The 13,411-nt window shown below is 39.7% G+C and overlaps 1 protein-coding gene across 3 annotated transcripts in view; it reads left to right on the top strand.

The window, feature by feature from the left end:
* Positions 1-13,411, top strand: part of MCTP1 (multiple C2 and transmembrane domain containing 1) — a 255,065-nt gene that overhangs the window by 119,522 nt on the left and 122,132 nt on the right. For all 3 annotated transcript variants that reach the window (XM_065662669.1, XM_065662671.1, XM_065662670.1), the window contains exons 6-7: positions 1,977-2,141; positions 3,714-3,844. In XM_065662669.1, coding sequence (XP_065518741.1) covers positions 1,977-2,141; positions 3,714-3,844 — 296 coding nt within the window. The remainder of the gene's footprint in view (positions 1-1,976; positions 2,142-3,713; positions 3,845-13,411) is intronic.

Genomic DNA, 13,411 nt, shown 5'->3' on the forward strand with positions numbered 1-13,411 from the left:
TCCTAGAACGGTTTGTGTTGGAAAGGGACCTTAAAGCTCATCCAGTTCTAATCCCTTGCCATGACACCTTCCACTAGACCAGGCTGCCTAAAGCCCCATGCAATCTGGCCTTGAACACTTCTGTATCATCTTCTTATTTTCAGGGCAAAGTCAATTTTGGTCAATCATTTTTTGGTTATTCAGTGTTTCTTTTACTCAAACCTAATAAAAAACTGGAACCAGAAAAACAAAAACAATCCACTGATTCTTCACAGGTCTCTGGCAATGTTGAATGTGTATCCCTAATGAAGGGGTATTTGTGCTGAGGAAAAAAAAAAAAAAAAAAGAAGTTTAATAGAGTTCCTGTGTTGTGAATTAAATCTCTTCTGGCAACTGAATTTCTCAGTTGTGCCCTAATTTTTGTAGAGTTTATGCTTTCTGGTGTCCTGCTGCTTCTTCATGTCACAGGTTAGGTTAAAGGTTATTCCACAGTTCCTTGTTTGCCTTTGGAGAAACAGTAAGTTTGTGAGAAGTTTCTCTGCAGTGAAATCCTTCACTTCAGGAAGAGAAATTTTTAATAAATATAGTGAAGTATTTCAGGAGTAAACATCCTGCTTGGAATGAATAGCCATTGGAAAGCACAAATACTTTCTAATACAGTATCTGGAATACTGCTAAAAATATGTTATTCAGATTTGCTCCGACCCCAATGGCCACAGTCCTTGTCTGTAACACATCCCTCAGGAGTCTGGTGCCTGCAAGTTACAGTCCAGTGACTTTGCTCCAGTGTACTTTCTGTGATCTTCCCTAGGTAACATAAAGTTCCTGCCCTGGGCACTTGTATAGATATAACCATCCAGCTGTGTTTAGCCTCAAACCAAATTTGCACTGAAAACCTCTATCAGAGATACTGGAAGTATGCAAGTGGTGAAATGAGCTGTGCAATCCTTCATGTGGGGGAGTTGCTGAGCCCATAAAGCCTTCATTGCTTAAAGTACATTGCATAATAACGAAAACGTATATATTTGTTGTATTTATAGCTGAATATACATGCAGGCTTGCCTTTTTATGCTTCCTAGAAAGTATAATTTGTGGGTTTAAGTATTGTTCCACTCCCTAGTGTTCTGATTATAGGTGAGGTAACCTTGAACAAATAATATTTCTCGATACAAGGAGAGCCTTTGGCAGCCTTACTCCTCAGGTGCACCTGAGATGCGTTTGCCTGCAAAGGGGGTTCCCCCATTCTGGTACCTTGTTACCTTGGTAGCACAGAGCTGGGTAGAGCTGATCTTAAGTTACTCAAATTTGTAATCCCAACTTTTGCCACAGTGGGGTTCACTGACGAATGCTTTGAGTCATTCCCTTTGAACCCCCAACCAAAGTCAGCAATTCCAACTAGCAGCTCTTCAACATCTTGTTTTGAAACTCTTGGGCCAACATGCTGGTATTTAATTCAGTTTTCCTTGTTCTTTTGTGGTAAAAAAACCACAGCATTTTAGAGGCTGAGATAGTTGTCACGTGCCCAGCAGTTTATTATTTTTCCTTCATCTGTGCTTCTCTTGATGAGTTTGCACTATTTTTAATGGAAGTTTCATATTCCTGCTTTTTTTTATGTTTATTTCAGTGTTTGTTCAAGATCACTTAATCTTATGATACCAATAGAGGGGACTTTAAAACATTGATTTTTAATGTTGTTAGTTGTTTTAGCATAGGAAGAAGAGAAGCAGGAAAAAACACTATTTTCCCCAAACATTTCCTTCAGTAGCATTTGTTCTGTTTGCTGCTGCAAAAGCAGCATATGACATTACCTGCATATTTGTCCCTGTTTTGTTTCTTTCAAAGTATTTATTTTTAATACAGTTTACATATGTACTGTCAGATAACTTCAAAATGGCTTAAGATTGTTATTTTACATTCGTAGTTACATGAAATTGCACACTAAAATGCAGAGAAAAAAATTGGGGATGTTTTTAACTAAATCTCTGATTTTATTTCAGACACAAAGCTTACGTCTCTCAGACCTGCACAGAAAATCTCAGCTGTGGAGAGGGATAGTTAGTGTTACCTTAATAGAAGGTCGTGAACTAAAGGCAATGGATGCAAATGGACGAAGTGATCCTTATGTGAAGTTCCGGTTGGGACATCAGAAGTACAAGAGCAAGGTAACTTTAGCTGTGACAAAAAATATGCCTTGGCTGTGTTTGAAATGTTTTGTTCCTGTTTGCAGGGTTTTTTTGCCTGGCATGACTGTTTAAATTGTAATGGAGAGTTACTCTTGTATTAATTAGCTGCCAGAATAGCTGGAGTTTTGTTTAGATGATTCTTTTTACTTTGTTATTTAAAAAATAAATAGTAGGTGGGGAAAAATATAGTGCTGAAAAACGCAATGTGGTGGGGAAGCACACCTGCTTTTCTATGCAGACTGTGTTGGTTTTATTTGCTGGTACAGGTCTTATCCTCAAATCACATCATGCTTATATTCTCACTTTCCTCATTGTGTTATTACAGCAAGTTTCATTAAAGTTTTGTGTATTTAGGAGTTTAACAAGTAGATAGATCTGTGTGAAGATGATTGTGGAGCCTTGCTTGGCTTTATTGCCATTTTTTTTTACCCCCCTGACCCCTACTGGTTTGAAAATGGCTGTTTATGAAAGATGCTGGGACTGCTGATGATGTACTTGACCTTTCTCTCTCAATGGCCATGGCAGCCCACGTGGATTTCACAGCCAGATGAAGGAAAATGAGAGGAAGAGGCCAGGAACATCAAGGTGCCATGTTTGCAGACCTCTGAGCCTGCCTTGTGTCCTCTTAGTCTGAAATTAGAAGAAATCAAACTTCATGATTTTGTGACTTAAACATTTTCTTAGCATTTCTGCATTCAAATCCTCTCTGAGTTTTGCGTTTGTTTTTCAAACCAGCAGAACTGGTAGATGTAGAAAGTAGTGATTGCTTTGTATGGAAGGTACTAGGCAGTCCCACTCTTGCTTAGGACAGATGTGACTGCTGTGAATACCGCTTTTGCATTTTGGTAGAAAAATGTGCAAGCTTTCTGTTCTGCAGAGCATGGTCAGAATTACAGACTGAAATCCATTGAATGCACTTTTGTTAGAAGAAACTGGACTGAAAATGATGGAGAAACCTACTTTATTTTTACTGCAAAGGAAAGGCAGTAAAATACAGTTTTTTGAGGGGAAAAAAAAAAAAACCCACCCAAAAAAATACCCACCAAAACCAAACAAGCAACAGAGAGTATTATTCCATAAATATAAAAAGTAAACCATGATATCATCTTTCCCACAGCTTACTGCAGCTAGGGAAGGAGGACATGATAAAATCATTTCTTTTGAAATACATACAGTCATTATCTAGTTGTCATTGCCTGTGCTTTGTTTTCCTTTAGGCTCAGACACAAAACTTTAGAGCTAACTGTCACTTAAGATTGGGCATAATTATTCTACAGAAAAATGGACCCATTGTCAGGGTAAATCCTTTGTTTGGGAGGCTTTTTGAAGGTGACAGGTTTCAGGATTTTGGAGGTTGCTGTTGTGTCAGAGAGGCATGAGAGAACTGGTCAGTGGACTTCTCTAATTACTATTTTGTCATTCTCACTGGTAAAGATAGTCACAGTGCAAGTAGAAGGAACTCTCTGAACAGCCTCTAAACATTGAATTCACAATTCTAGAAAGTGCATGCCTGTACAATGCAGTATGACTTTCTGTTTGCTCTTCTTTCAGATTGTGCCAAAAACTTTGAATCCTCAGTGGAGGGAACAGTTTGACTTTCATCTCTATGAAGAACGAGGTGGAATTATTGATATTACTGTGTGGGACAAGAATGCTGGCAAAAAGGATGATTTTATTGGCAGGTTTGTGCAGTTACAACCTTCTTGCTCCCTGGAGATGAGAGCAGATGATTAAAATGAGCCTTGCTGTTGAAACTATTTCTTATGACCATTTGTTCTTGGGTTTTGCTGTGTTTTGGGTTTTTTTTTTTCCAAGGTGGGGAAGGATTTTTTCAGAGTATCAGTACCTTTTGCTGCTTTGATGTAATTCTTTACTTCGCCGGTGTAAAATACTTTTTATTGACCAGTAGGTGGCAGCTTTTACCAATTGATAGTTTTTCCAAAGTAAAAATCATAGGGTTAGAGTAACATTCAAGATGCAGGAGATTCCATAGGGCAGCAGCTTGCTTGGAGGAAAAATAACTCTTCTGGCTTCTAATAGGCACGTAAGACCAGAATTATGTACTTACTCTTTTAATCTGTTAGGTAAATATAATGAGAGTCTTGAAAGGCTACACACAGCTTTCGGAGCAGAGAAATAAGATCATTCACCTAATTTGGGAAAAGCAAATGTTTGGGATCTCTTAGAGTTCAAGAAATTGTATAAATTTCCCCAGTCACACTTCATTTTACTGTGTAGGAAGAAGAAGATGCTAGTGGGTATTTTAACAATGGTGTTAACTGTTAGGTAATGGGAAAAACTGTCTTGTGTTCATGTCAGCCACAAAGTAGGTGCTATTTGGAAAGCTCACATATTCGTTTAAATCACACTTTAAGTGCTAACCATACAATAATTATAATAATTATTAATCCTTTATATTTTGGTTGTGTTTTAGAATATTGTTTGCATTGATACTGTAAACTAGTAGAATTACTTTTTTTGCTAGTTAAAATTAGGAATGGAAATCCAAAAGACCAAGGATGTACTTTTTGTTGTCAGTGTGGTTATGTTTCTACTGACTTTTTCCTCCCTCTTATTCTGTTTAGGGTAATGGCATTCTTTATCAAATAATATCAGTTGGATAATATTCTGTGTTTATTTGCTATCATAAATTGTGGGAACTCAGGACACATACAGAGTCTGTGGCAAGCAAACAGCTTTAATATCAACAAAACCACTTCTCAAAAGTATACACAGCAGGATTTTATTTCATATGATTAAACCCTATGGAAGGGATGATATACTTGAAGTTTTCATGTTGTGTTTGTTCCCTGGCTTGATTTCAGTTGGTGCATATGGTAACTATTTTTCTTGAGTAACAAAATAATTTAGTCTTATGTCAACATGTAATATACCTTGGGAAATTATTCCTATTTTCTGCTTAGCTTTAACCTTCCTTTCCAAAAGATGTTGAGATTCAGAGTTTTCAAGTGTGATTTTTCAGAAGACTGTCATCAAAGCAGCACTTACATTGTTACTGTTACCAGTAATTATAAAGTCTTTGTAAGAGCATTGCATAAAATAAAAGACACCATTTTTGCTCAAAGGCACTTGAAATCTATATAAGAATGTGATAGAGAAATTAGAGAAGCAAAAATTGTAACTTGAAACTTGTGATCTGCTTGGGTAGTTTTTCAAATACCTAAAAAAGTTAAACGTGTTTAATTATGCATCTATCTCTTTTTAGTAACTTGCACGATATTTTGCAAGTAACAAGTGAATTCTACATTTTATTTTGGCTAAAAATACTTGATAGCATGAGAAGTCTCTCGCAGAAGAATGCTTGAAACCTTCATCATTTTTCAATGGGAGAACCTTGTTTTGTTATATATTATTTTCCTAAATAGGTGTAGTAATTATACTAAAAAAGATGCTCATTAAGCAAAGCTAATCTGCAGTGCTTCTGCAGTATATAACTGATTTTAACAAAATCAGTGGTATTTTTCCCTGGTATCTTGCTGGTCCTGATTTTTGTGGCCTTTCTGCTGACAGTGTATGTATAACCCGTCCTTAGTTTGTCCTTTCAGACACTCTCCCATTTCACCTTCTGCTGGAACCTTATCTCTGGATAATGCAACCTGCAAACAAATTCCTCTCCATGAAGATTTCCATGAAAATCTGTCATTTGTCAAGCTCAATCTGAATACAGAAATAGGTCTTAATATTCCTCCTTTCTGACACTCTTTTCCAGTCACTGTGGATAAAAATCACTGACACCTGACAGCTCCACTTTACATTGACCTCTCTTTTCCCCAGTTTCTCCTTTCGAGGCTGCCTCTAAAAGTTGGAAGTATTTTGGTAGAGACACTAAAGGCTTGCTTGTGTGTGTGTTATGCAAAATGCATATTAATTTTGTAAACCATGACCAAGTTGTGCTCCACCACTAAGGCTCTGTGACTCTCAAGGCGTGTGAAGTATATTTAATATTTTGGTTTGGGCTGTGGGAGGGAAACAACAGACTTGCTTGTGGTATTCTTGAATTGCTTAGTAATGGAGAGGAATCCCTTTCATTTGACAGTGATCTGCCCCCTTTCTTTAACAACGTGCAAGTAGCAGCTGTTATATGGGAATAATTTTTTTAAATGCAAATGAAAATAATTATTGCTTGAAGATGTCCTGCATGGTCAAAGTATGGTTAGGGAGAAGACACATTGATTGAAGAGATCCTATTCATTGAGGAATACAGCAGACCAAATTGAGAAAGCAAAATAGAAAGTTGTTTAAGGAGTGGTTCTCATCTCTCATCGATGGTATTGGGATTTTGAATCCTCCATGTTCATCTGCTACAGGACGCGTGTGAAGGCTAGCAGAAAAACAGGCATTACCAAGCAGCTTTGCCAGGGGATCTCTTTGAAGAAAGCCATCCCTAAGATTGGTTCAGTGGTTCCAAATGGAGCTGGAGGTGGGAGAACAGGGTTGCCAGGTGACAGGCTGAAGGGACAAACTCCGGGTTCCTCCTGGAAAACATCATGGGAAATCCCCTTGAGCAGAAACGTTCTTACTATGATAAGCTCTGTAACTTGCAGATTTTACTCCAAAGCATAATGTCATAACTTCTCCTGGAGCGATACTCTGTCTCTGCTGGACTTCAGTGAAATAAAAGAAGTGGGAAGTCAGGAATGTAGATGTCTGTGGCCTCTGCGTGTATTGTCATGCTTATTAGGCTGGAACATGTTCTGGGCCAGGTGAATCTGGGATTGTGACGAGGTGGCAATGGCATGTGTGCTCAGACTGTGAGGGCTTGGACGGTAATCTGTAGCTGAGAACAGGAAGACATAAGAAAGATATTTGAGAGGGCTGAAGACATGAAAGGGAGATCCTGGCTTTGGGGTGGCATAGCAGGAGGAGGGTGGAAGTGGAAGAGGTGGCTTGTAAGAGATAGGAAAGTGTTTAGAGAGTGTGAATTACATCCTGATTCAGAGAAGGAGAAAGACATGTCTTTCACAGAACTGTCATAAAGCTCCCTCTTCATCTTGGTGCCCAGGCAAGTTCAGTATGGGAGTTCCTGGAAGGAGACGCTGATGGCTTTCCATTCTTTGAGCACTATGTTTTTAGAGAATTCATTTGAGTTTATGTTCATTCTCCATGAGAATTTGAAGGATGTAGCACCCTGTGAACTTTCATCTTGGAATACTCTGAAAAAAATGAAATAGTAGAATCATTTCAATGTTTCTTTTGGGATTTCAAAAGCCTGGAAAAATACTTCAGATGAAAGCTTCAAGAAAGATATATTTCTGATCAGATGCTGATTTGTTTGATGAATCACAGGGCTTAACCAGGACTGAGCTTCATCATGCAGGAGATTAAATTCTGGCATTCTTCTGAATATCTTATTTAAAAAAAAAAAAAAAAAAAACACAACTCTTTCATCACCATGAGAATTTAGTTTTGGGGTATTTTTTTTTTTGGTTGGTTGATTGGTTTTTGTTTTGGGTTTTGGGTTTGTTTCTTTTTTTGTTTGTTTCAAAAAAAAAACCTATTTTTGACTGTGAGGGTGATGATACCCTGGCAGAGGTTGCCCAGGGAAGCTGTGGCTGCCTCATCCTTTGCAGTGTTCATGGCAGGGGCTTGGAGCAGCCTTGTCTAGTGGAAGGTGTCCCTGCCTGTGGCTGGGACTTGGAACTGGATGATCTTAAGGTCCCTTCCAACCCAAAACAGCCTGATTCTATGATTCTGTGATTTCCAAGTCCAAAGACTTGAGCTCTAGAAGTTTGGTTTTTATTTTTTAAAGCACCAGCAGCTAAAGCCACAGGGGCAGCATTCTTGAGTTCAAACAAGCATATGAACTTGAGAGAGCATTATTATTCATTGCTTCATCTGATAAATAGATTTACATAAGTCTGTGTGTATATTGTTCAGTTTGAGTACATTTAACATTCACATTTTTTTGCTATAAGAGAACAATTTCTCATCTATTTCTCTCAATATACTCCTATTATTATCAGCATATATTGCAGTAGGTTTATGTAGCTAATACTAAGATCAAAATGAAGGTGGAATGATTTTAGTCTTCATGTAATTATTTAACTTTCTTATCATTTCTGGTTTTGAGGGTGATCCTGACTGTCACCTTTACAATAATCAGCTAATAAATCCTCATGATTGTTACAACTTTATGCATAGCAGTAATCTGAACAAATTGGCTGCTGACAGGCGCAATAAATTGCCAAGAATGAGTGCTGTCAGAGAATAAGTTGTTTCTGTGAACATACAGGATAAGTAAATCCCATGTCATACTGTTTTTTTCAGCTGAAGTTATTTGCAGTCCAGTACAGCAGGATTTATAGCATTATTTATTGTTATGAAAAATGTGTGTTTATTGTTAAAATGACATTGAATTTTGCTCATATTTTTGCCAGGAAATTACTGTTCACATCATCTAGATCTATTTTCATTGGTATTTGTAGATGGTATTATCTTTTTTTCCCATCTGATGCAAATTAAGAACAAAAGACCTTGTGTACTCTGTATTTGTTAAGGCTATTTATTAATTTTATCTGTAGCACACTGAAATCTCCCTGAATATTGTCATGAAGATTCAGATCTACTTTTGTAATGCAAGAGTGCATGGGTACACACCATAATTATGAAATACAAAGCTAAAATATTAAAAACTAAGTATTGAGTATTTCAGTGCCTAACCTGCTATACTTTAACTGTTTATTTTTTTCACAGTAATGAAGCTATAGAGATTTTTGGGGATACATACAATATAATAATGTGTAATAGTTTGTTGATTAAACATGATGACTAAAGTTAAATTACTTCAGATCTATTTCTCTATGTAAAATGAAGATTTTGCCCAAAGCATTAAAATCTTAAAGTGCTGCTGGCAGGCTGGCCCTTGACAAATCCTGACAGGTGCTGAGCATCTCCATTTTTGACTTATCAAAGGGAGTTGGATGTAAATACTGCATCTCAAAATTCAGCCCTTAGGTATTCCACACCTTATTTATTACTATCCCTCAAAATTTTAAGTTCTGGTAGTGCAGGGGCACTGCTGGTCTGGTAGAAAGCCAGAAAACTTTCACTTTTGGCTCACATAGCTTCAGAAACTTTCTCTTATCAGGTATTTCACTATATACAGTTCTTACTGATAGTTGTTATGTCCACATACTGTTGCAAAATTGATAGTATTTGCCAGTGTATTCTGCAATACAGAATGCTGCACGCAAGCTGGATTATGTTTATGGATTATGTTTATGGATCCTTCTTCTGACCCCCTGCCTCCCACCAAATGGCAGAAGAATGGCAAAATAAGTGCAAGGGAGAGGGAAAAGTGGAGTAACTGCTCAAACATGAGGAGCATGTCAATAAGTGTAAAAAGTGGTTAGGGGTGTAAAATAGGTATTTGTGAGGATTTGTGGAAGGTTGGAGCTGTGGGAAAGCTCTTGCAAAGCTGCTTGGACCAGCTAGTGAGAGGAGAATCATGTAGGAAGGCACATGATGTTTATCAAAGCAGAGCAAAGTCAGCTTTGCTGCAAAGAAATTGCACATGTGACACTCTAACAGCACTACTCTGTGAGTGTATGGCTGTGCCACAAGTACAACAAAGGAAATACCAGCACACAAAAGGCCTTCAACTGCTTTTTTTCTGTCTGTGCACTCTCCAAGGTAAATCCGTGGTTTCATTGTGAAGAGCTGTGCTTAGGAAGATGTTAATTGCTCATTTCAAAATCCTCCAGCAGGATTTTGTGGCACAGGCTTTTTTTCATCAAGCAATAAACGCCTGACTGTATTCAGGAATTGCTCATTGACCAGTGACATTGTCCTGTATTTCATCTAGCTCTCATATTCCCATTTTCAAGACTGATTTAGCCCAAACTGCAGAGCTCTTTCCTGCTTTCCATGTGTTGCTGCATCAAAACACTGCCTCCCAGGTCCTTCTGAGTTCTCCCAGCTTTCCAAGGATCCTCTCCAGCTTCCTTGGAATCCTCTCCATTTTCCCAATGACCTTCTCAAGCTTCATGTGGACCCCTTTCAACTTCCTGAGAAACTTCTCCAGTCTTCTGGCATCCTTTCCATCTTCCCAGGTATCCTTTCCAGCTTTCCAGTCTCCCCGTCACTCTCCCCCTGAGTCGGTGTCCTACTTAGCCAAGTTACAATCTCCATCTCCTTTTGGAGATCTCCTGGTTTTCAGTCTGTCACCTCTATCAACCACCAATCACAAGCATCATGTAGGATCTGTTTTTTTATTTCTTTGTCATTATCTTTACACTTAAAAATTCCATGCTCTGGTTCTTCCAAGAACTTCACGTTACTGCGGTCCTGTCTCCCCGAGCTGTGTTGTTTCCTGTCAGTGCTTTCTGTTGGAGAATTTCCCCTCTCTGTTTGTTTCTTGGTTTTACTGGAACATTGTACTCTGCTCATAAAGGATATGGAGTCTTATAGATTGTAGCAGTTTATGCCTCGTTGCTTCTGATGTGTGTCCAGCTCAGTTCTAATTGCAGAATCGCACAGTTTCCTCTCCCTGGCATCCTTTGGAACAGCATAGACCTGGATCACAGTGGAGTTAAAAGGCTGTCTTCCTGAGGAAGTGCTGATGATAATTAAGTTGCCTGGGTTGTAGCCAAGTGGTGCTTTTCTGTCCCTATCACTTAGGATTTTGCCAATTCCTCTTTTATGCTTTATTTTGTCATGTGAGAAAATGATCTTGCTGTCTGCTGTCTCTCCCTTGCCTGGCCACCTGGCTTTTAAGAGGCCTTCTATGTCATGTTGCTACCTTTGTAATTCATCCATTAGCAAGGACATTTCACCAGGGTGCCAACGCGGTCTTACATTCCAGATTCTGTTAGAACTAGCGAGGGGAGGTGATTTTTACCTCTTAGACATGCTGATAATAAAATACTACATTTAGTTCTGGCTTCCACACTTTCAAGAGGAAGCAGGAGGATTTCACTGGATCAGAAAAGTTACAAAAAGTCATTTGAGGGCTGTAGGAGATGTGTTCCAAGGAAAGGTATAGGGAGCTGAAGGTGTTTAGCATATCAAAAAGAAGATCAAGAAGAGACATGATTTTGGTTTATAAATACCTCCACTAGAAGAAAACACCGAGCACTAAAGGCTTTTTCAACAGAGTAGACGAAGGCATTAAAAGAACCAAAGGCCAGACATATTTCTAATTAAAAATAAATCAGAAATGTATTTATAACAGTTTGGGTGATTAGCACACTGAACACAGTTTCAGAGAAGTGGTAGAATCCCCTTGAAGCCTCAAATTTCCTTCAATGGGAGCTGTACCCTGTTTCCACAGCGACTTTCCTGCGATACTTTGGTACACGAGCTTGAGGCGCTTGTGTTTTTATTCCCTCCTGATCTCCTAAGAGCCAAAAATCCAGATCCACCTGGTGCTTGATAATGCTCATATGCAGAGCTGGTCCGAGATGTGCCTCCGTAGCTCTCCTGGAACAGTCAGCCAGCCAGAGCCCCTGCCTATCACTTCCAACACTGACACAAGTCAGGCACTGAAGGGACCATACAGTGAGGGGCAGCGGAGAGATGCAAAATGCTCAAACTGCACTAAAAAAATTAAATTCACTGAAATGCCATGTATAGCCATGCTTGAAAACCTGTCTGTGAAGTTAATGACTATTTTTAATAGCTTGGGGATGTTGGCTGATGAGAAACTGAACACGACAGGCAGTGTGCACATGAGCCCAGAACTGCCCTGTGTGCTGGACTGCATCCACAGAGCATGAGCAGCAGGGAGAGGGAGGGGATTCTGCCCCTCTACTGTGCTCTGGGGAGATTCCCCCCTGCAGTCCTGCGTCCAGCTCTGGGGCAACAACACAAGAGGGATGCGGAGCTGGTGAAGAGAGTCCAGAGGAGGCCACAGAGATGGTGCAAGGGCTGGAGCAGCTCTGCTCTGGAGGCAGGCTGAGAGAGCTGGGCTGGTTCAGCCTGGAGAAGAGAAGGCTCCTTAAGGGGAGACCTTAGAGCAGCTTCCAGTGCCCAAAAAGGGGCTACAAGTAAGCTAGAGAGGGGCTTTGGACGAGGGCCTGTAGGGACAGGACAAGGGGAATGGCTTTAACCTGACAGAGGAGAGACTGAGACTAGATCTTAGGCAGAAGTTCTTCCCTGTGAGGGTGGTGAGGCCCTGGCACAGGCTGCCCAAGAAGCCGTGGCTGCTTGATCCCTGACAGTGGTCAAGGCCATGCTGGACAGGGCTTGGAATAAACTGGTCTCATGGAAGGTGTCCCTGCGTGTGCAGGAGGTTGGAACTGGAAGAGCTTTAAAGTCTTTAAGACCTTTTCATCTTCCAACCCAAACCATTATATGATTTTATGAATTCTTCAGGCTGACTTCTTCAAAGCTGGAGAACTTTTTCTTTCAGCAGCACCATGTAACTAGGAATTCCATGAGAAACGGAATTGTCAGTAATCACTATTATCTCCTACTTAGTGACAGCTGCCAGTTTTATGCAACTTATGGTCTCCTCAAATGGCTGTAATTTTTCATGGTCCTCAATTTGAGAATGCAAGACAAAATTTTCTGCCACAACAGTATCATTCTGCATCACATTCTGATAACATTCAAATTCACCTTCAAACTCAAAGCATCTTTGTTCTCCACAGTTGTTTGTGACAAATGTCTTTTAACAGAACATCTTAACTGATAAGAAAGTCAAAATTGCTGGAGCTTTAAAGCTTGGAATACTTGTATACACTCTCAGTAATATGGAAAGGGGCATTGTCAACTCGAACTTTCCAGAGCTATTTATCTTTAGAAATTTTTTGTTAACTTCAGGGCTTGTAAAGAAACTAATCCGAATAGAAGTTTGTGAGTTTCCTACTGATGTCTGTAAAGGTTATTCTAGGATAGGGTTCTAGGTATTCTAAAGGTATTCTAGGATAGTGTTTAGGCAGTGCCTCAGTAAAACCAGGTTTCTTAGAAGCTGCATGTCCTACAAGGTAGAGGAGGGGACATGGCACAGAACAAGAAATGTGCTTTCACCCAGCGATGTACTCACAGAAATGCACTCAACCTGCATTTCTGTGAAAAATGTTGGCGACACTCCTTAATGGAATCACAGACTGGTTTGGGTTGGAAAAGACCCTAAAGCTCATGCAGTTCCAACCCCCTGCCACACGCAGGGATACCTTCCAAGAGACCAGTTTGTTCCAAGCCCCAGCCAACCTGGCCTTGAACACTGCCGGAGATGGGCCAGCCACAGCTTCTCTGGGCAACCTGTGCCAGTGCCTCAGCACCCT

The sequence above is a fragment of the Lathamus discolor genome, chromosome Z (genome assembly GCF_037157495.1).
Source record: "Lathamus discolor isolate bLatDis1 chromosome Z, bLatDis1.hap1, whole genome shotgun sequence".
Classification (NCBI taxonomy): domain Eukaryota; kingdom Metazoa; phylum Chordata; class Aves; order Psittaciformes; family Psittacidae; genus Lathamus; species Lathamus discolor.